Source organism: Bufo gargarizans, chromosome 4 (assembly GCF_014858855.1).
Source record: "Bufo gargarizans isolate SCDJY-AF-19 chromosome 4, ASM1485885v1, whole genome shotgun sequence".
In the NCBI taxonomy this organism is placed as follows: Eukaryota; Metazoa; Chordata; class Amphibia; order Anura; family Bufonidae; genus Bufo; species Bufo gargarizans.
Window position 1 is genome coordinate 93,918,154 of NC_058083.1, and position 23,142 is coordinate 93,941,295.

General features: G+C 42.8%; 1 protein-coding gene across 5 annotated transcripts in view; it reads right to left on the bottom strand.

The window, feature by feature from the left end:
• Window positions 1-5,151: 5,151 nt before the first annotated feature.
• LOC122936289 (kyphoscoliosis peptidase-like) overlaps window positions 5,152-23,142 on the bottom strand; it is a 48,580-nt gene continuing 30,589 nt past the window's right edge. For 4 of the 5 annotated variants that reach the window (XM_044292418.1, XM_044292419.1, XM_044292422.1 and 1 more), the window contains exons 10-12: window positions 20,551-20,739; window positions 10,894-11,084; window positions 5,152-7,865 (exon numbers count right to left, since the gene is read on the bottom strand). In XM_044292418.1, the coding sequence (XP_044148353.1) occupies window positions 5,896-7,865; window positions 10,894-11,084; window positions 20,551-20,739 (2,350 nt within the window). In that variant the 3' untranslated portion in view covers window positions 5,152-5,895. Of the gene's footprint in view, window positions 7,866-10,893; window positions 11,085-16,350; window positions 16,705-20,550; window positions 20,740-23,142 lie in introns of those variants that run through there. The other variant, XM_044292423.1, reaches the window with a different exon arrangement.

A 23,142-nucleotide genomic window follows, 5' to 3' on the forward strand; every position in this document is an offset into this window, starting at 1 on the left:
ATCCCATGTTTTTAACCCTGACTCTAGACCCCCCAGGTGTGCTGCAGCTTGCCCCCCTCCCGCCCCCCCTACAACTTTTTTTGGGACACAAGCATATTATTATTATTTTTTTCGGCGTATGCTGACTGTGGCCATTTTTTTTTTTTTGTCTGTTAGGTTTAGGGTAAGTTTGCGAACACCTATCCCCGCACACACACGCACACCAAATAAAGTTTATCACGCACACACACACTCCTCTATGGCCCGCCGGATGTTCTCGGCTAAGGAGGCATATGCCCAGTCAGAGAGCCCCAGTGAGGACGAGGATGACCCCACTTTCCTTTTGTCATCCGCGTCCTCCTCATCATCTAGCGATGAGATGGCGGAGACGCCGCCAGGTGGAGCAAGGGGCCCGCCTTGTTAGGGACCCTGTGGCCCACACTAGTACGAGAAGCTCTGGGGCTCGTACTAGTTTTCCGGCCCACCAGTTAAGTCCACCGGAGCCCCCTACCGGTGAACTTGTCTGGTATACCCCAGAACGTTTTGAGCCTGTGATTCCTGATTTTGTAGGCCAACCAGGAATCCAGATTTCCACAGTGGGCTTCACTGAATACGACTACTTTAGTCTTTTTTTCAGTGACCCCTTTGTGAATCTGATGTTGGAGCAGACGAACCTGTACGCCCCGCAGTTCATTGCTCAACATCTGGGCTCCTTTTTGGCTAGGCCCGGTGGCTGGACTCTGGTCTGTGCAGCCAAGATGAGGACGTTTTGGGGCCTCGTGCTGCATATGGGCCTAGTCAAGAAACCTAGTGTCAGGCATTACTGGAGTGGGGACGTCCTCTACCAGACCCCTGGGGATAGGTACTTGGAGGGGGTGGGTAGGGAGGCTCCGTTGATTTTTCCACACGGTCCCACAAGCGGACGTGGATCTGGCTGCCAGGGACTGGAACAAGGGGATAATAGTTTAAAAGTTATCCACGTACAGGTGGTAACCCTTATCTAGCAGTGGGTGCATAAGGTCCCACACAAGTTTCCTGCTAACACTCAGAGTGGGGGGACATTCTGGGGGTTGAATACGGGAATCTCGCCCTTCGTACACACGAAACTTGTACTGTAAGTGTACCCTGAGGTACTCTCACAAAGTTTGTACAGCTTCATGCCATACCTCCCCCGCTTAGATGGAACATACTGGCGGAAAATGATTCTCCCCTTTAAAGCAATGAGAGACTCAACAACCGCTACCTCTCTTCCAGGTACATAGGCATATTTGGCCCCAAAGTGATCGATGACCGGCCTGATTTTGTACAGGCAGTCATAGGCAGGATCATCTTGGGGGGGAAATGCTGCATTATCTGCATAATGCAGGCATTTCCGGATGGCCTTAAACCGGGTACGTGTCATGGCCATACTGTAAAGTGGGGTCTGGTAGAGGACGTCCCCACTCCAGTAATGCCTGACACTAGGTTTCTTGACTAGGCCCATATGCAGCACGAGGCCCCAAAACGTCCTCATCTTGGCTGCACAGACCGGATGTTCAGCAATGAACTGTGGGGCGTACAGGTTCGTCTGCTCCAACATCAGATTCACAAAGGGGTCACTGAAAAAGACTAAAGTAGTCGTTTTCAGTGAAGCCCACTGTGGAACTCTGGATTCCTTTTTTTTTTTTTTTTTATTCAAACTCGCTGATCAACCGTCCGAAGTTGATCAGCGGTGGGGTGTGCGATGCGCTTACAGTGACCGGACGCTAAGAGTCCCGGCCACAGTCAGAGTACGCAGAGGGGGGGGGGGGATGGGAGGAGGGGCAAGCTGCAGCACACCTGGGGGATCTAGAGTCAGGGTTAAAAACATGGGGTGGAAAGTGGAAGGGTTTAATCAAATCAAGCACGCAATATCTCGGAAACCAAAGCGTCGCAAACGTTCATTTTTGCAGCACAAACCAGCACAAACGAATGGTGTATTTATTTTTGAAATTTAAGAACATGGGGTGGAAAGTGGTCCCCACTGGTGGAAAGTGGGAACCCATTGGTTTTCAAGCGTGCAATATCTCAGAAACCAAAGCGACGCAAACGTTCATTCTTGCAGCACAAACCAGCACAAACGCAGCAAAAACGAATGGTGTATTTATTTTTGAAATTTAAAAACATAGGGTGGAAAGTGGCGGGGTTTCAACAAATCAAGTGCGCAATATCTCGGAAACCAAAGCGGCGCAAACGTTCATTTTTGCGGCACAAACCAGCACAAACGCAGCACAAATGAATGGTGTATTTCTTTTTTCAATTTAAGAACATGGGGTGGAAAATGGGTGGGGTATCAACAAATCAAAAGTGCAATATCTCGGAAACCAAAGCGGCGCCAACGTTCATTTTTGCGGCACAAACCAGCACAAATGCAGCACAAACAAATGGTGCATTTCTTTTTGAAATTTAAAAACATGGGATGGAAAGTGGGCGGGGTTTCAGCAAATCAAGCGCGCAATATCTCGGAAACCAAAGCGGCGCAAACGTTCATTTTTGCGGCACAAACCAGCACAAACGCAGCACAAACGAATGGTGTATTTCTTTTTGAAATTTAAAAACATGGGGTGGAAAATAGGTGGGGCTTCATAAAAATCTAACGTGCAATATCTCAGGAACCGAACCGGCACAAACGTTCATTTTTGCGGCACAAACCAGCACAAACGCAGCACAAACGAATGGTGTATTTCTTTTTGAAATTTAAGAACATGGGGTGCCAACTTCACACAGGTTAGCCAAATGGGTTAGACGAGTGTAGAAGCACTCCCTTCCAATCCAAGTTATGGGTTCCGTGTGCCAGAGTGCCCCTCATGGCCTGTCGTGTTGCGTGAGCTTGATGATGTGCGATTCATGACATTGTGGGTATGGGCTGTCACAAGTACTCAGTTCAAATCAGAATGGCAAGTTCTGTCTGGTGAGAAATCAGATCTGGTGAGACAACCCTGTTTCACTTGAATGGGACAAGCAGTTGTAATATACAGTGGATATAAAAAGTCTACACACCCCTGTTAAAATGTCAGCTTTCTGTGATGTAAAAAAATAAGACAAAGATAAATTATTTTAGAACTTTTTCCACCTTTAATGTGACCTATAAACTGTACAACTCAATTGAAAAACAAACTGAAAACTTTTAGGTAGAGGGAAGAAAAAATATGAAAATTAAATAATATGGTTGCATACATGTACACACCCTTAAACTAGTACTTTGTTGAAGCACCTTTTGATTTTATTACAGCACTCAGTCTTTTTGGGTATGAGTCTATCAGCATGGCACATTTTGACTTGGCAAGATTTGCCCACTCTTCTTTGCAAAAACACTTTAAATCTGTCAGATTGCGAGGGCAACTCCTGTGCACAGCCCTCTTCAGATCACCCCACAGATTTTCACTCGGATTCAGGTCTGGGCTCTGGCTGGGCCATTCCAAAACTTTAATCTTCTTCTGGTGAAGACATTCTTTTGTTGATTTGGATGTATGCTTTGGGTCATTGTCATGCTGAAAGATGATATTCCTCTTCATGTTCAGCTTTCTAGCAGAAGCCTGAATGTTTTGTGCCAATATTGACTGGTATTTGGAACTGTTCATAATTTGCTCTAGCTTAACTAAGGCCCCAGTTCCAGCTGAATAAAAATAGCCCAAAAGCATGATGCTGCCACCACCATGCTTCACTGTGGGTATGGTGTTCTTATGGTGATGTGCAGTGTTGTTTATGGGCCAAACATATCTTTTGGAATTATGGCCAAAATGTTCAACCTTGGTTTCATCAGACCATAACACCTTTTCCCACATGCTTTTGGGAGACTCCAGATGTGTTTTTGCAAAATGTAGCCTGGCTTGGATGTTTTTCTTCATAAGAAAAGGCTTTCGTCTTGCCACTGTACCCCATAGCCCAGACATATGAAGAATACGGGAGATTGTTGTCACATGTACCACACAGACAGTACCTGCCAGATATTCCTGCAGCTCCTTTAATGTTGCTGTAGGCCTCTTGGTAGCCTCCCAGACCAGTTTTCTCCTCGTCTTTTCATCAATTTTGGAGGGACGTCCAGTTCTTGGTAATGTCACTGTTGTGCCATATTTTCTCCACTTGATGATGACTGTCTTCACTGTGTTCCATGGTATATCTAATGCCTTGGAAATTCTTTTGTACCCTTCTCCTGACTGATACCTTTTAACAATGAGATCCCTCTGATGCTTTGGCAGCTCGCTGTGGGATGTGACTAAGAAAATTTCAGGAAAGACCAACTAGAGCAGCTGAACTTTATTTGGGGTTAATCAGAGGCACTTTAAATGATGGCAGGTGTATGCTGACTCCTATTTAACATGATTTGGAATGTGATTGCTTAATTCTGAACACAGCTACATCCCCAGTTATAAGAGCGTGTGCACACTTATGCAACCACATTATTTTAGTTTTTTTTTAGTTTTCTTCCCTCCACCTAAAAGATTTCAGTTTGTTTTCCAATTGAGTGGTACAGTTTATAGGTCACATTGAAGGTGGAAAAAGTTCTGAAATGATTTATCTTTGTCTCATTTTTTTTACAGCACAGAAACCTGTCATTTTAATAGGGGTGTGTAGACTTTTTATATCCACTGTAAATATCAATAACACTGCACAACTCCTGTAAGTAAAGTATATACAGTAGTTTAGTCTTTTATTTTTAAATGCTATATACACCTTTGGGGGCATTTTTTTTAATTATTGCATTGTACTAATTTTGAGCTAAAAATCTTTTTTTCAATTTGTCTTTACTAAAAAATGTTGAGTTCTTTTCTCTGTACAGCTATGAGATTCCCTAGCAGCATGCTCTGTTCTTTTACTGTTTTTTGCCAGGCAGCTCAGCTGAAGGCTCCTTATCTCTGCTCTGACCTCCTAAACACTCACTATAGCTTAATTCTCATCTTACTGATAAGAATGTGGCTTAAATAAGTTTGTATGTTCTTTTAGTAATTTAGAGATGACGCTTATTAGATAAAAGCACTAATAAAAGCGAAAGTACAATTGACACAGCTAGACAAACAGTTAACTCTTTGTGACAGAACAGCTAAATATTTTTAATAACGACCAATTGAAAAAATGATTTTCAGATCAAAATGAGTAAAATATAATCATTAAATAAAAAAGTAAATAGCCTTACATAAGCCAAGGACTTGGTAATACAGATTTTTCTTCTCTGACATGCACAAAACTAGTGGGCAGCCTCAGCTCAATACAATGCATGGTATTTATTTATCTTCATCTAAACTGTCCCTGAAAATTCAGTATACACCCACTAATGTGAGAGTTTTTTTTTCTATTCCAGGTAGAAATCCTCTTTTAAGGAGCACTGCATGCAACACTCTGCTACTCTGGGGCAGATCGATCAACGTACTTACCACATCCATTCAACCTGCCATACACCTTGTTGATGAATCTTGTGCATGCTGCACTGAAGGAGAGACTTGTTCGCTGTGTATATAGTTGACCAGTATTAATACATTTCCTCGGATACTCTTTTTTCTGGGCTCTTTAAATCCCTGTGTCACACGCTGCCAACTCAGGTCCTGCGCTTCCTATAACACCGTATATGAGTTTTGCACAGAGTGTTTCTTTAAGCAGCAAAACTCATATTGTGAACTTCCAACAGGTTGTTATCAGATATAGGTTACCTTTATACAACTGAACAGATGCGGCATGGTGCTACTATCTACTTCTATTGTGTATCATGATTAAAAAAATAAATAGGTCATGAAACTTTGCAATATCTTGTTCAACGTGTATATTACCAACGTATTTTGCTCATAGTTATAAGAATACATTTTATAGTACATTAGCCTCATTGCATTAAGAAATCTTTTATAGAAAAACATCTCGTAAAATAACACTGTAGGATAAAAAAAATAATAAATAGTGCAAATGGGTTCATCTGAATGAAGCCGTTTTGTTCCATCCACTCTGTATACTCTTCTCTCCCACTTGATATTGCAGAACAAACTTCCTAGTTTTTGGGTCATCTTCAGAACTAGTAGTGACATACATGTACTTGCAATCCTCTGTACTACAAGACCCTTCCCAGTAACCGCCCTTACCAAGGCTCAGCGGAAAGAAATCCTTTCCCTTTACACTCACTTCAGTAACATCAGGAATCCGAAGCTTGAAGGAAACATTAATATTCTGAGGTAGAACACCTTCCAGGGGCTTAACAAGATCAAATTGCTCAGCCCAATCTGTGTATGCTAATGGAAATGGTGGCCACTTCACTGTGGAACTTTTACATATAATGAGGTAGTTACACTGGTGCTTGTACATGTTACTGTTTTTAGGTTTGACATTCACATGCAGCACATAGGTTCCTGACTGTGGAAGGTGGACCTTTATTTGCACATTGCCTTCTATTACAGTCTGGAAGACATGTCTTCGGGTCATCTCTGGAGTCATTTCTATTTCATCAGAGTGTAAAGTTGGAAAAATACTTAGGTCTGTCATAAGTGCGAAACTGACCGTAAAGCAACCATCTTCTGAATCAATTATAGGGTCAGGATGTGAAGGCTGAGTGAGACCAGCTTTCTCTGTGTCTGGATTTGGTCCAACAGGATTATGAAGGCTGGAAGGAAAAGGAGGCCATTTTACTTTAGGATTTGAGCATGATACTAAATAGTTGCAAATGTAGCCAGAAGAGGCATCAAATATCTGTAGAACATAAGAACCCGGACCTGGGAGGCGAACACTAAGCTTTAATTTATGATTTTGTATGCTCTGTATAACATGCATAGCATTGCGTGCCATCTGCCTGTCTTCAGACTTCAGACCAACTGTGAGGTTTAATATTCGGTTAGTAGAAAAACTTAGGGTAAAACATCCATCTTCTGTGTGGACAATTGGGTCTGGATGTGATGGCTGAAACAGTCCAACCATTTCTGTCTCTGGGCTGGGACCAACTGGACTATGGAGTAAACTTGGAAAGGGTGGCCATTTGACTGAAGGATTTGAGCAATGCAGTAGATAATTGCAGATATATTCATTATTACCGTCAAATATCTGGAAAACATAAGAACCAAAATGGGGAAGACGGATATTAAATTCAACTTTATGCTTTTCTGCCCTTTGTATTACATGGTGAAGGATAGTCTGCATTTTGTCAGACTTCAAGCTGCTGCTTAGTTTTAGATATTTGTTGAGTTTGAAACTGATAGTACAACATCCATCTTCTGTACGAATAATTGGCTCCATGTGAGAAGGTTGAAGAAGACCGGCCTTTTCTGTGTCTGGATTTGGGCCAACTGGGTTGCTTAGTAAAGCTGGGAATGGTAGACATTTGACCTTGGGGTTTAAACATATTATGAGATAGTTGCAGACATACCCCACAACAGAATCAAATATTTGGAGAACATAATGACCAGATTGTGGGAGATGAATGCTAAACTCCACTTTATGGTTCTGTACAGTTTGTATGATGTGATGAAAAATGTTTTTCCCTTCATCTGATTTGAGACTGGCAGTGAGTTTTAGTGTCTTTTCCATAGAAAATCTAATAGTACAGCATCCATTATTTGCATAGATTACTGGATCTTTGTGGGAAGGGGAACAAAGCCCTATTTTCTGTGACAACCAACTAGGACCAACAGGGTTACTGAGACATTTAGGGATCTTTATCTTGTTGTAAACATCTTTGCAATCTATTCTGTAATCCAGGACCATCTGGTAAGCCTCTTTTGTATCTTGTTTCTTTGCATAAATGTGTAAAATCTGCTGTCCAGTCTTTTGTGGGTAAATATCAAATTTGGCTTCGTGATCCATGACTCTTAGAAGACCAGGATCTTCTGTTTCTTGTAGGCTGAAGAGGAATAACAGGTTGTTCTGGCTTTCTATAGTGACAGACGCTTTCCCTTGTTCTAGGAAAAACATATATATATAGTTACTAAAATAGTATTTACCTCCCTGAGCATCTTAACCAATTACATTTTCTGGCTATCAGGAATTGTCTTGATAAATGTACTTGACCTTGGCTACATTTCCTAGAGAACATGCCATATCAGATCCAACAATTACTTTCTGTCTCAAGAATGAAAAAAAGAGTAAAGACACAAGTTCTATTTAACAGCTTTGAGTAACAATCTACTTGCTATACTGAGTTTCCTTTTTATCTTGGTTTTGCAAGGATCTTTGACTGCTGTGCTGAGCAAAAAGACAGAAAAAGTGCATACAAATGAATAAACTCTGGACACAATAGTCAAATGGAAAAGTTCAGTAGAAAATGATCCCAACTTTCCAACAAAAAAAATAAAAAATAAAATACAGATAACAAAGGAAAAATGTGTGTATGTTTGGGGGAGGAGGGGGATTATTAAGGCTAAAGAGAAAAGATGCAAATACAGTGCTTGCCATCAGGACAAAAGGACAAACTGCTTCGGATCAACTGTGAATTTCCACTAGTAACTACCCTATCAGCACCATATTAGCTGCAAAGAAGGCTTCTTCTATTGCTATGTATGCCATTGTACAGATTAATACTTTAGAAATGAACTACCATAGGCAGTTATTACAGATTTGGCCAGAAAACACTGTGTAATAGATCAGCTACTGAGGGCTTTGCTAGGTTTTGAAAACCCATTTTCAAATATTCTATTAAGGGATTCTCAGTTAATAGGTGGAATAACCCTCATGTCTTAGCCATAATGTCAAGTGACTACATACAGCATGTCAGGTTCTCAAGACAGCACTCTATATTGCTCTATTTGGCCTGTGGTAGATCTGCAAGGAAACTGCACCTTTGTATTCCACAGAGTCCTCACAAATTACAGCTGATCATTGGGGCTTCAAGCAGTACCCTCTAATCAGATGATGGGGAAGCCTTGTAACAAAAGAAGATTACTGTAAATAGGCAGACCCTTTAATAAATACCCATATATTTATTAGTCGTTTGCATTAGACTGTTCTCCAAACTATTGAGGTAAAATCAATAAATGAAATGAAGCACACACCTATGCCTACTCCATAGACAAACGGTGGTATCAGTATGGGTCATACGGAAAAGCTCAGTGGAGTTAAATGTGGTGCTGTCATAAGATGCCGCCCTTGCCACCAGTCAGTTTGTGAAAATTATGATCTGCTAGATCTCCCTTGGTCTTAGAAAAATACCTCAGCCATGAAACGGTGTGCCATGCAAATTCAAATAGCAGATCAGTCCAATTCTAAAGCATGTTGTGCGTTAGATTCACCAATTCTTGCTGGCATCCCTCACTCATCATAGAGTTCTAAACTGCCTCTGGAAATAATATCAGCACAAGGACTTTAAATGGGTTGAGCACCTGCACACCAGCCTTAGACTACTAAGCACAATGCCAATCATTGGCTGGAGTGCCGTAAAACATGCCACAACTGGACTCTGGAGTAGCAGAAATGTGTCTTGTGAAGTGATGAATCACTTATAGGATCTGGGTTTGGTAGATGCTTGGAGAACACTACCTACAATAATGCCTAGTGCTAATCGAAACTATATATTAGAGGAGGGGTAATGGTATAGGGCTGCTTTTCAGGTTTTGGGCTAGGTGAATGGTCCTGTTAATGCTATAGCATACAAAGACATTTTACACAATTGTTGCTTATATGTTAGGCTACTTTCACACTTGCATTCGGAGCGGATCCGTCTGGTATTTGTACAGACGGATCCGCTCCTATAATGCAAACGATGGTATCCGTTCAGAAGAAACCGTTTGCATTATATTTCACTAAAAAAGTCTAAGTACAATTTGTATTCAGACGGATCCGTCCAGACTTTACATTGAAAGTCAATGGGGGGCGGATCTGTTTGAAAAATGCACCATATTGTGTCACCTTCAAACGGATCCGCCCCCATTGACTTCCATTGTAACTGCAAGCAGCGTTCGGGTGTCCGCATCCACTCAGAATGCATTAGTGCTGGACGGATCCGTTCGGGGCCGCTTGTGAGAGCCTTCAAACGGAACTCACAAGCGGATCCCCGAACGCTAATGTGAAAGTAGCCTTAGTGGCAACAGTTTGTGGATAGCTCTTTACTGTGTCAGCATAACTGTGCCCTTGTAAACAACGCAAGCTCCTTAGGGGCATGCTTTGGTGAGATTAGTGAAGAAGAACTCAAGTGGCCTAGAGGGACTTCTGACCTCCTGAAATCCCTTTGGCATGCCAACCTTCTAGTCCAACATTAGTGCCTGATCTCAGAAATGCTTGCAAATTCCCACAAAGACACAAGAAACTCAAAGGAAATCCTTTGCAGAAGAAGTGGGGACTGTAATAACCTCAAAATGCTGGCCCAACTCGATAATTATGGCATGTTTTTGCGATGGGATGTCCAATAGGGTAACATAGGTGTGTTTGCCAGGGGTCCACATGTTTCTGGCCGCATAGTATGAATGGGAAAATACTGCTTGTCTATGTCTTTTTTTCTCAGTAAAATACATGTAAAATGTGTTTAGAAATTGTGCTGGTGTGCTAATGTTCAGTGATGGTCAGTTCGCCCGCGAACACATGCGGGCTGCCATCTTTTCTCACAAGTCTGGCGAGGCACAGGTAAGCCCTTACCTGTGCCCGTGCGCGAGCCGGTCTGAAATCCAATGCGGTCACCGGGAGCAGGCAGTTCCGAGAACAGCCCGATGAAGGCCCCCGGCGGCTGTTCTCGGAACTGCCTGCTCCCGGTGACCGCATTTGTTTCAGACCGGCTTGCGCACAGGTAAGAGCTTACCGGACTTGTGAGAAAAGATGGCAGCCCGCATGTGTTTGCAGGCGAACAATGCGAACTGGCCATCACTGCTAATGTTATCTTATTTACCTTCTTCCTGATTTGGCTTGGCCCATAAGCATCCAAACACAATTAGAAAAAATAAGCAAAAATCTTCCATGGAGAAACAAGCTCAACACCATCCATAATCTATTGAGAATATTTACCTGTTTCAATAATGGCTGTTTCTGGCTGAGAGGAAATCAAGCCTAAGCTGTAGAAGTGGCTCCTGCGGTGAACACTTTGCTCAAACTGCTTCTGGGACAGCTTTGGCTCCAGTAATTGAAAATCTGTTTTCTCAGGGTAGTGATCACCAATAAAAAGAGAAGGATGAGTAAGGAAATAGAACTCATTGTACCTTGAAGAAAAAAGAGAGAAGGAAAAAGGTATGGTGGAAAAGTGTCACTAACGGATCTAACCTACAGAGACAATTTGACATAGCACCTCCAAGTCAATTGTAAGCAAGATAGCATCATAATAGGACACAACATAACATAGTAACATAGTAACTAGAGATGAGCGAATCGAAGTTGTCGAAAAATTTGATTCCCACCGAATCTGAATTTCCTTGAGATTCGTGATAACGAATTGCATTATTTCCTAAAATGGCTGCTGCACGTGTAAGGACATGGAGAAAGGAACTCTGATAAGGCGGGATCACCCATAAGCAGCCAGCCAGCCCTGTGATGTCACAGCCCTATAAATAGTAGAGACAAATGTGCAGGAGCAGCACTCAATGGTCCGTCCTTGTTGTAGGGAGTTGCAACAGCCCCGCACCAGCCACGGATCCAATCAGCCAGAGAATACGTGAAAATCAAACAGCGGTGGCAGCATCTCCCATCATTGCATCTTTTTTAGGACTTCACAGCATACAAAAAATCAGCAACGTTTCGGCTGTGCAACAGCCTTTGTCAAGCATAAAAAACATATGGCAGAATTGCATATAAATACCCACACCCAAGACCACCCACAGTCGTCAGTACCAATTAGCAGTTCAAGCTCCATCATCAGCAACTTGAGTCTAGAGTCGCTGATGAGCAGCTTTCTTAACCCGCCTAGTGAAGAAACTACTCAGAAGCAGCTAGACCTGGAGCAGGACCTAAACCAGCATGTGGTGGCATAATTGGACAGCACCCTGCCACCCCACATTGAAGATCCACTGGACTACTTGACAGCCAAACTGGATTTGTGGCTGCAACTAGCAGAGTTTGCCCTGGAAAGGTGTCCTGCCCAGACAGTAGTGTGGCATCAGAGCGGGCTGTTTAGTGCGGCGGGGGCCACAGTTACCCCAAGAAGAACTCGCCTGTGGAGAGACTGACCTTTTTATCAAGATGAATCAGGTGTGGATCAGCCAGGATTTCCACCCACCAATGCCTGATGCATCAGACTAGATCATTTATGGTGCCACACCAACATTTTGACAAAAGAGACCGGTTTCTTCTGGCTACCTGCCTCAGCTACTATTCTGATGCTGCCACCCGCCTGACACCACACATCTGATGCCAAGTGCTCCTTCTTCTTTAACCCACCATCTTCAGCTGGTACTCACATTGCCACTCACCTTCCTACTATGTCACTTTGCCACTCTGTGGTCTCCTGATGCTACTGCCATCTCCACACTATGTCACATTGCCACTCTGTGGTCTCATCATGCTGCTGCCACCTCCACACTATGTCACCTTGCCACTCTGTGGCCTCCTCCTGAAGCTGCCGGCACCTCCAGAATCTGTTATTGGGCCACTCTGTGGTCTCCTCATGCTACTTCCACCTTACCACTATGTCATAGGGCCACTTTATGGACTACTCCTGCTGTTTCCACCCTCCCCACTTCATGACTGGGCCACTATTTTGCCTTTCGGCCTGGCTGACATCATCATTTGTTTGACCCTTCTTCTGATCTGTCAGAAGGAAGAAAAAATGAGACGCAAAACCGATCCTGTCTGTGTAGCAGCTGTAAGGCCTGTATGGTCCCATAAGAATTGGCTTGTGATTTGGTAGCCAAAAGCAGGAGTGGGTACAAAACACAGAAGACATCCAAAAAATTCCATTCACGTGTCATCTCTGTTTTGGATCCACTCCAGTTTTATTTTTTGCATTAGCAATACTGATGGTTTACTGACCAAATGCTGACTGAGTGCAGATGGATGCTCAACAGACAGGATCAGTTTTTTAGGGTTATCGTTCTGATGGATCAGAGGAACGGCAAAATAATCAGTGACGTCAACACAAACTTACTGCTGACACCCTCTCCACTCTAGTAGTAATGAAGGATCGGCACTCACTCTGGGAGTCTTGCAAATATTTCTTTATTGCCACATAGAGTCAGTGCCAAAACGCGTCACAGATTTGATATGTGCAATAAAGAAATATTTGCAAGACTCCCAGAGTGAGTGCCGGTCTTTCTTTTTTTTTTTTGAATTAACAATTTTTATTGTTTTTAAAATAATAACAAAGATATATGACAATGGCGGGAAAGTAGCGCCAATATGAAAGTACAAAAATATAAATATACGGTATTAAGTCATACCAGCACATCATAACACAGCAAATCAGTAAGCAGTGCCATAAATTAACATAAATGGGAAAAGGGAAGTGGAGAAAACATCAACAAAACAAATGGTATAAATCAGGTAAGATACAAATATACGTTATAGCTCACTTGATGCAGCAACAGGGTACGGTACTAAGTCAGTTATTTGCCCTATACAATAGAGAAAGGGTAAAATGGTAATAATGAGAAAAGAAAGCTAGAAAAAATAAGCAAGTAAAAATCAAGGAAGGCCCCTAAACGTCTTCCAAGGAGCCCACATGTCCAGGAAGGTGCTTCTAGTGCGGGTTTCCCAATGAGAGAGTTCCTCTAATCTATACAGTTGGTCCACCTTTTGTGTCCATTTAGCCTCATCAGGGGCCTCTGTAGAAAGCCAGGCGGCAGCAACTAAAATTCTAGATGCAGCTAATAGTATAAGTAATAAGGACCGGACCTTCTTATGGATCCCATCCAGCCCCAGGCCAAGGAGAGTCAGTTCAGGAGAACATACCAAAGAAGTGCCACAAATCTTATTACATTTAAATATTATGGAATGCCACCATGATTGAATTGTTGGACATTCCCACCATATGTGGTAGAAAGTGCCCTTGGAGGTTTTGCATCTCCAACAGGAGTCGGAAACACTGGGAAAGTATTGTGCAATATTTTCTGGAGTTTTGTACCACCGCATCATAATCTTGTACCCATTTTCCTGAACACGCACGCACCTTGAAATTTTATGTGGAACAGAAAACATAGTCTTGATTTCAGTGGGGGTTAGGGATCGATTGAGATCCTTTTCCCAAACTCTCACTATAGCTGGTGTAATGACAGTCACCAGTGACTTGATCCTTTTGTATATGAATGAAATTAATCTATTAGGCGCTTGTTTAGATCCAATTAGCCCTTCAAACCATGGGAACAGAGGAGTCACCTTAGGAAGGCTCTCCGCCGAAGCCATTTCAGATAGTATATATTTGTGTACAAATGAAAGAGACATAGATCCTTTCAAGTTGGTAAAAAGGAGAGGAAGAGGGGGGAAGGTATCGTGCTCTTTTAGGATATCTGATATGAGTAAGTTAGACTGCCTAACCACAGGGCTACAAGTCTCTTTTAAATCCAAGGGTGCTAAATCAATGACATCTCCCAAAGTCAGAAGTGAGGAAGGAGTGGTAAGCATTATACCACTAGAGGAGAACCATTCCCAAACTGCCAATGAGCATCTTATCATAGGGTTTTGGATTTGAGAAGTTGGGGGAAAGGATTTCCCAGCAAGCAGAACAGCTCTGGGATTGGAGAGGAGAAAGCTATTTTCCATCTGAACCCAAAATTTATGGGGGGGAGCTCTAATCCAATCTACTACTCTGGCTAGATGTATGGCTTTCATGTATATTTCAGGATCTGGGAGATTAATCCCACCTAGCTCCTTTGGTTTGGTGAGAGTGTCCAATGCAATTCTCGGTCTGCGCCCCTTCGAAATAAAAGGACGTACTGCTTTGTTAAATCTATTAAAGAAGGATTTCGGTATCTTGATAGGCAGAACCTGCATGACATATGTCAATTTGGGTAGAATCAATGCCGATACCATATTCTTTCTGCCAAACCAAGACAGAAAAGGGAGGTCCAACGAGTCCATCTGGTCAATAACCGACTTTAAAAGAGGAATAAAGTTTAGTTTGTATAAGTCTTTAGTATTAGGGGATAAGTTCACTCCCAGGTACGTCAACCTTTGTGTGGACCAGTTAAAGGGAGATTGGAGCTTCAGAATTCTAATTGTTGAGGGGGGGAACCCACTATGAATGAGTTGAGATTTAGCAGGGTTTACCTTGAAATTAGAGAGTGACCCAAATAAGTCCAACAACGATACGATAGCAGGAAGAGATTTTTTCGGATTGGTTGTGCAGATCAAGAGGTCATCAGCAAATGCAGCTAATTTGATTTCCTGACTTCCCACTTTAAGTCCTATAATATCTGTTTGCTGTCTCAGGGATTGTAAAAGCGTCTCCATAACCAATACGAAAATAAGCGGGGACAGGGGGCAGCCCTGTCTTGTGCCATTCCTTATACTGAAACAGGGAGACAGGGTATCATTAACTAGTACTGATGCCGAGGAGGAGTGATACATAGCCCTGATTGCATTTGAGAATTGAACAGGGATATTAAATTTGGCTAACGTAAGACTAATATATAGCCAGTCTATTCTGTCAAACGCCTTCTCGGCATCGGTACCTAAGAGAACTATGGGTATTTTTTTAAAAGAGGAGAAGTACAATGCATTTAGAACTTTCATAACATTGTCCTTACCCTCTCTTCCCTTAACAAATCCGACCTGGTCTGGATGGATCAGGGAGGGGAGTAGCTTTTGCAGTCTAGTAGCCAACATTTTGGCCAATAGTTTAAGGTCAGTGTTAAGCAAAGATATGGGACGGTAATTTGAGCAGATGGAATGATCCTTACCTGGTTTGGGAATAATTGTTATCGTAGCTCTAGACATATCGGATGACACAGGGGAGTTGTGCAGAGCATTATTGCATATTGGAAGTAGGTGGGGAAACAGGACTTCGGAATAAGCTTTATAATAGGACAGAGGTAAACCATCCGGTCCGGGGCATTTCCCGGGCGGGGATGAATTAAGTGCTTCTTGAATGTCCGCTATAGTAAACGGGGCAGCCAGCTGGTCATGTTGGTTATTTGTAAGGATAGGGAGATGAAGCGAGCTAAGAAAGGAAGAGATATTTTGTTCCTTATCCAGTCCAGGATCAGGAAGATGGGGGGGGGGGAAGATTATACAGGGACTCATAATACAACTTAAACTGTTCTGCTATTTCTTCTGTTTTGAGCAACATTGAACCTGTTGGAGATGTAATTTTATGTATAAAGCCATTCAATTTCCTACGTTTAATCCGTTGCATCTGAAACTTTGTTGCTTTATCGCCATGAGCAAAAATTTTTTGCTGAGAGCTTAAAAAATACTTCGCAGAGCGCTCATTTAGTAAATTTTTAAGCTCTGTTTTGAGTAAAATAAGTTCAGATAAGTGAAGTTGCAATAAAGAAATTTTATGAGTCTTCTCTAAGTTATTAATCCTGGAAAGAAGGGAGTCTATTTTTTTGTTGGCCTCTTTCTTCAGATAAGAGCATAGGCTTATCAATTGTCCCCTTATATAGGCTTTATGGGCATCCCATAGGGTATTTGGGGAAATGTCAGAAGTATGATTAATTTGGAAGTATTCCTTTAGGAGGGAAAGTATTTTATTCTTATGTTTGGCATTTTCCAAGATGGACTCGTTGAACCTCCAACCAGATTTCTTACCCATACCTTGTGAAGGGCGGATGGAGCAGAAGACTGGTGAATGGTCTGATAGCGTCATGGACCCTATTTTCGCCGAAGAGCAAAGTTGCAAGTGTTCTTTGGAGATTAATACATAATCAATTCTGCTATATGAGTTGTTGGCTGCAGAAAAAAAAGAGTAGTCAATATTAGTAGGATTAAGACATCTCCACACATCAACCAAACCAAGTTTGAACATTCTAGCCAGAGTAGCTTTGATTGCCTTAGAGGGGAGAGCTGATTTTCTTGAAGACGTATCCAAAAGGGGATTAAGAGGCATATTCAAATCTCCCGCTAATATTAATAGAGTGCCGGTCTTTCATTACTACTATTACATGGGACGCCAATCCTATGACATGTGCACCGCCACGCCATATCTGCAGTGCCAACTGATCTACACAGCACATAGCCTCTCCACTCTGTCGGGGGGCTCTACTTGTAAAAGCGTTTAATAGAACAGGTACTGTAGACATCTATGTGGAATCAGCTGACGACGGTGTAAAAGGAGTGCGCCTCTTGTTGGCGCTAACATCGACCTCTAAGGCTGAGTTCATACTTTGGTTTTTTGGCCCCGTGACTGCCCAAATAAATGAAGTGTGCAGTGATTCTAAGAACAACGCCTGTCATCTGCATGTCATACTGACTCACAGTATTATTCCACTACCAAAGCAGACCTCTATGCGTGTTACTGCAAGGCACAGTGTTCTACACCACTATAAAGGCTCTCTGCAACCAGGAAATATACGTTTTTCAACGAGATTCGCTGTGAATAAATACGGGTCCAGTTCAGCCTCTTATCTTGCAAGTTGATCCAGAGGAATGCAAAAAACCCTGTGAGGTAGAAGCCAATTATCCTCACTTTAGGTGAAAAAATTCCTTACCGACTCCAATCAGGCAATCAGAATAACTCCCTGGATCGACAATCCATCTCTGAAATACATCCAGACCCCTCTTGAAATCTTTTAGTGAACTCACCATCACCACCTCCTCAGGCAGAGAGTTCTATAGTCTCACTGCTCTTACCGTAAAGAATTGTCTTCTATGTTTGTGTAGAAACCTTCTTTCCGCCAGACGCAGAGGATGTCCCCTCCCTCACAGTCCTGGGGATAAATAGATTATGGGAGAGATCTCTGTACTGACCCCTGATATATTTATACATAGTTATTAGATCTCCCCTTAGTCATCTTTTTTCTAAAGTGAATAACCCTCATTTTGATAATCTTTCAGGGTACTGTAGGCCACCCATTCCAGTTTTTACTTTAGTTGCCCTCCTCTGAACCCTCTCCAGCTCTGATATGTCTGCCTTGTTCACAGGAGCCCAGTACTGTACACAGTACTCCATGTGTAGTCTGACTAGTGATTTGTAAAGTGGCAGGACTATGTTCTCATCATGGGTATCTATGCCCCTTTTGATGCAACCCATTATCTTATTGGCCTTGGCAGCAGCTGCACGGCACTGGTTTCTTCAGCTTAGTTTTCGGTTCACTAAAACTCCTAGGTCCTTTTCCATGTCAGTGTTACCCAGTGTTTTAACATTTAGTATGTACTGGTGACTTGCATTATTCCTTTCCATGTGCATGACCTTACATTTGTCAGTGTTAAACCTCATCTGCCACTTCTCTGCCCAACCCTCCAATCTATCCAGATCCCTCTGTAGTAGTATAGTGTCCTCTTCTGTGTTTATTACTTAACACAGTTTAGTGTCATCTGCAAAAATATATTTTACTGTTCAAGTCTTCTACAAGATCATTAATAAATATATTGAAGAAAATAGGGCCCAATACTGACCCCTGAGGTACTCCACTAGTGACAGTGACCCAATCTAAGTGTGTACCATTAATAACCACCCTCTGTTTTCTATTACTGAGCCAGTTACTTACCCACATACAGACATTTTCTCACAGTCCAAGCATTCTCATTTTATTTACTAACCTTTTATGTGGTACAGTGTCAAATGCTTTGGAGAAGTCCAGATATACAACATCCATTAATTCACTGCTGTCAAGTCTAGAACTTACCTCCTCATAGAAACTGATTAAATTAGTTTGGCATGACCGATCCCTCATGAAGCCATGCTGATATGGGGTTATTTGCTTATTTTTATTGAGTTACTCCAAGATAGCATCTCTTACAAAACCTTTAAACAGTTTACCCACGAAAGATGTTAAACTTACCGGCCTATAGTTTCCGGGCTCTGTTTTTGGACCCTTATTGAATATTGTCACATTTGCTATGCGCCAATCCTGTGGAACACTCCATGTCATTATAGAGTCCTTAACTATCATAAATAAGGGTCTGGCTATGACATAACCTAATTCTCTTAGGAAACTGGAGTGTATACCATCTGGTCCCGGCGATTTGTCTATTTTAATCTCATTGAGACACCGCTGTACTTCTTCCTGGGTCAGGCAGGGGACTTTTAATGGGGAATTGACTTTTTCATTCTGCATTTCATCTGACAGTTTATTTTCTTCAGTGAATACAGTGGAGAAAAAAAATAATTTTTACCCCCTCATTACTCTGTAAAGGGCCGACACCTTCAGATTTATACTTTTTACCATTTATATAATTGAAGAACATTTTAGGGTTAGTTTAACTGACAACTATGACCGGCATAGGAAACACCAGTCTTTATTAAATGTTCCCCATAGACTTTTATGAGATCCTACTGTAATTCCCTATGCCTCCAATTTCATGTACATATTCCAACAAATCAAACAGGAAAAGTATGTGGCTTACTCCATTAGATGTCATAATCTATACCCAGGTCTGTCATCAGCACCCAGCATACCCGGGTAAGTGCTGGGGCCCACTGTTCCTGAGGGTGCCCCAGGGCCACACCGCCAAGTAGGCAAGGCAAAGTGATCACCTCAGGCGGAGTGGCCCTGGAGATAAGTGGGAGGTGGCAGCAGCAGGACAATAGGAAATGAGCACTTCCATTGTGAACAGTAATACAGTAGGATGCTGTGGTGGAGCAGAGGAGAGGCATCTCTCTTCCCTGTTCCACTGATAAGCTCAAAGCACTAGGCCTGAAGCCTATCAGAGGCCAGAAAAGGCAGCTGTCATTACTGTCGCACCACCTGAAACGGGCAGCATACAGCGTAGGACACAGGCATCACACTGCTGCCAGAAGCATGGAGGTAAGTATTAGTGCTTTTTTTTTTGGCACAATGCTGTTGGGCGCACTATGGGGGAATTTTTTACTGGCACATAATAGGGGGCACTATGGAAAAGGGGAGTACAGAAGCACTATGGGGCATCTACTGAGGGCACTAAGAAGGGGTATTTTATACTAGCACATTATGGGGCACTGTGGGGACATTAGCTGAACTAGGGGCACTAAGCGGAGGTATTTTTTGCACTGGCGCACAGAACGGGGGCATTTTTGTACTAGCTCACATTATTAGGGTTCATTTAGTACTCTGGCACACATTATAAGGGGGCATTTTTTCTCCTGGCGCTCAAATTAAAGAGGCATGTTTTGTACTGGCACACATTAAGGGAGCATTTTTCTACTGTCACATTATAGGGGGAGTTATTACTACTGGGGACATTATGGTAAGCTTTATTATTGAATAAAGAGCAATCAAAAAGGTGAATGTGTGCAAAAATGGTAAAAACTACAGCTTGTCCCATTTAAAAAAAAAAATATGTCTAATTATAATACAAGCAGTGTCATTGACACTTTATCGCCCAAGAGTCCAGCCAGCTCTGTATATGCCCATTCTTCCATTTATGCAATTCTTCAAAGACTGAATATGATAACTCCATAGTATGACCCACATTGACTCTGGGTGCCCCTATATACATGTTCTGCATTGTTTAGGAAATCTGGAGCTGAGAATGCCCAAGGAGTACATGCTCCTCTGCCTTCCCTCTTGACAGTCATCCCTCAAATAACATTTTACTTCTTAAGAACAACTGCCATCTTTTATCTTGGAATATCTAACTAAAGATCTCTCTACTTACTGGAAAATGAACTTGCTTATGTTCTCATCAACATAACCAGCTCCCCATGTGCAATCCAACAAGTGCCAATGTCCTTCTAAAGATACCATGTTCCAAGTGTGGTCCAGGTCCCCAGATACTTCCTGTCCAGTCTTGAAGGATGTTCCCTTGCTGTAGCCGCTAACTGATTGGCATGGAACACCAACAAGTCTATAGGAGGGAGAAGTTCACATCTTTAATAATATTTTACATAGAAATAATCTTAGTTTCTGAACGGAAGCAGAACCGTTTAGTAAAAAATACCATTTAATAAGTAAAGTGGTTCTAATGTATCATCAAGTTTAACAGTCTTAGAGGGATTTACATATTGATGACCTATCCTCAGCATAGACCATTAATATTAGATTAGTGGGGATCTGACTCCTGACACCCCAGCCAATTAACTGTTCGAGGAGGCTGCAGTGCTCCCATGAGTGTTGTGGCCTGCTTGCAGCTTACCAAGAACAGCACCGATCTTATCCTATACTGGGGATAAGTCATCAATATGTAAATCCTACAGAACACTTTTTAAAGTGTAACTGTCATTCTTTTTTTATTTTTGTAATGTGTAGGGGCAGTGATACTGAACATTTTTGTAATATACTTTACTTACTGAAATTGTATATTTCTATTAGAAAAATACCTCTAAAATGGCCCATTTTGAGCCTTAGCAACTCTCCTCTGTCTTCTGTTTACATAACATAGTGTTAAAGGGGTTCTCCGGGCTTAACCTTTTTTTCGGTATATTTAAAAGTAACCTGTGGAGGAAAGATTATTGGTCCCATACTTACCTTCCAGAGTGCAGTCGTTCTTGAGATTAGCCTCCCGGTCACGTGGTCCCTCCAGATGGCTTTTCTTTGCTTCCAGCCGAAGTCCGTCTTCTTGTCTTCCTGTCTTCTCTTCCTTTCTTGAGCAGGAGACATCACCGCCTCCTGCTGAAGAAAGTGTCGGGCAGCCATCTTCACTCACCACGCAGGCTTACTATGCTGAATGCTAGTGTGCATGCGCTGGGTTGCCGGCCGCTCTCTGCAGTGTACAGGCTTCTTTGTGACTGGGGCACAGTGGATGACACATGGGGCAATGGATGGCACAAGGGGGAAATGGATGGCACAAGGGGCAATGCATGGCAAACAAGGACACTGGATGGCAAACAAGGGGGCACTGGATGGCACAAGGGGCGTTGGATGGCACAAGGGGGCAATGGATGGCTCAATGGGGGCAATGGATTGCACAATGGGGCAATGGATGGCACAAGGGGGCAATGCATGACAAACAGGGGCACTGGATGGCAAACAAGGAGGCACTGGATGGCACAGTGGGAGAACTGGATGGCAAACAGGGGCACTGCATGGAACAATGAGTGCACTGGCTGGAACAAGGGGGCAATGTATGGCACAATGGGGGCAATATATGGCAAAAGTGGGACACTGGATGGCACAAGGGGGCAATGCATGGCAAAAAGGGGCACTGGATGGCAAACAATGGGACACTAGATGGCACAATGGGGCAATGGATGGCACAATGGGGGAACTGGATGGCACAAGGGGGCAATTGATGGCAAACAGGGGCACTGGATGGCAAACAAGGGGGCACTGCATGGCATAGTGGGGGTATTGGATGGTACTAAAGGCACTGAATGGTACTAGGGGGCACTGGATGGCACAAGGGGGTACTGGCTGACAAATAGGGGGCATTGGATAGCACTAGGGGCACTGGATGGCACTGTTATGGGGCACTATGGATGTCACTGTTATGGGGGGCACTGTGGATGTCACTGTTTTGGGGCACTGTGGATGTCACTGTTATGGGGGCACTGTGGATGTCACTGTTATGGGGGGCACTGTGGATGTCACTGTTATGGGGGGCACTGTGGATGTCACTGTTATGGGGGGCACTGTGGATGTCACTGTTATGGGGGCACTGTGGATGTAATTGTCATGGGGGCACTGTGGATATCACTGTTATGGGGGCACTGTGGATGTCATTGTCATGGGGGCACTGTGGACGTCACTGTTATGGGGGCACTGTGGATGTCACTGTTATGGGGGCACTGTGGATGTCACTGTTATGGGGGCACTGTGGATTTCACTTCAGCAGGCAGTATCATAGAAGATGGGATTAGATACACACTTTAGCAGGCAGTATCATTGAAGATGGGATTAAATATACACTTCAGCAGGCAGTATTGCACACAACAAGATGTGTATCAGGCACACATACAGGATAGGATTAGATACAGATGTGATTGAATACGCTTGCTGATTCCAGCTGTTTATCACACGCTGGAATTAGTGAGGGAAGAGCCTGTGGACTGTCAGTGATAGGATTAGATCTGCCAGGATAATCTGATTTCTTCCAGGGGGAAAGGAAAGCTCAGACATGAAAAACAGGTATTTGGGCCAGTTTTCAACTTCATGCCCAGGCCATTTTTTGCAAATCTGACATGTGTCACTTTATGTGGTAATAACTTTGGAACGCTTTTACTTATCCAAGCCATTCTGAGATCGTTTTTTCGTGACACATTGTACTTCATGACAGTCATTGATTTGCGTCAATACAGGTCACCTTTATTTA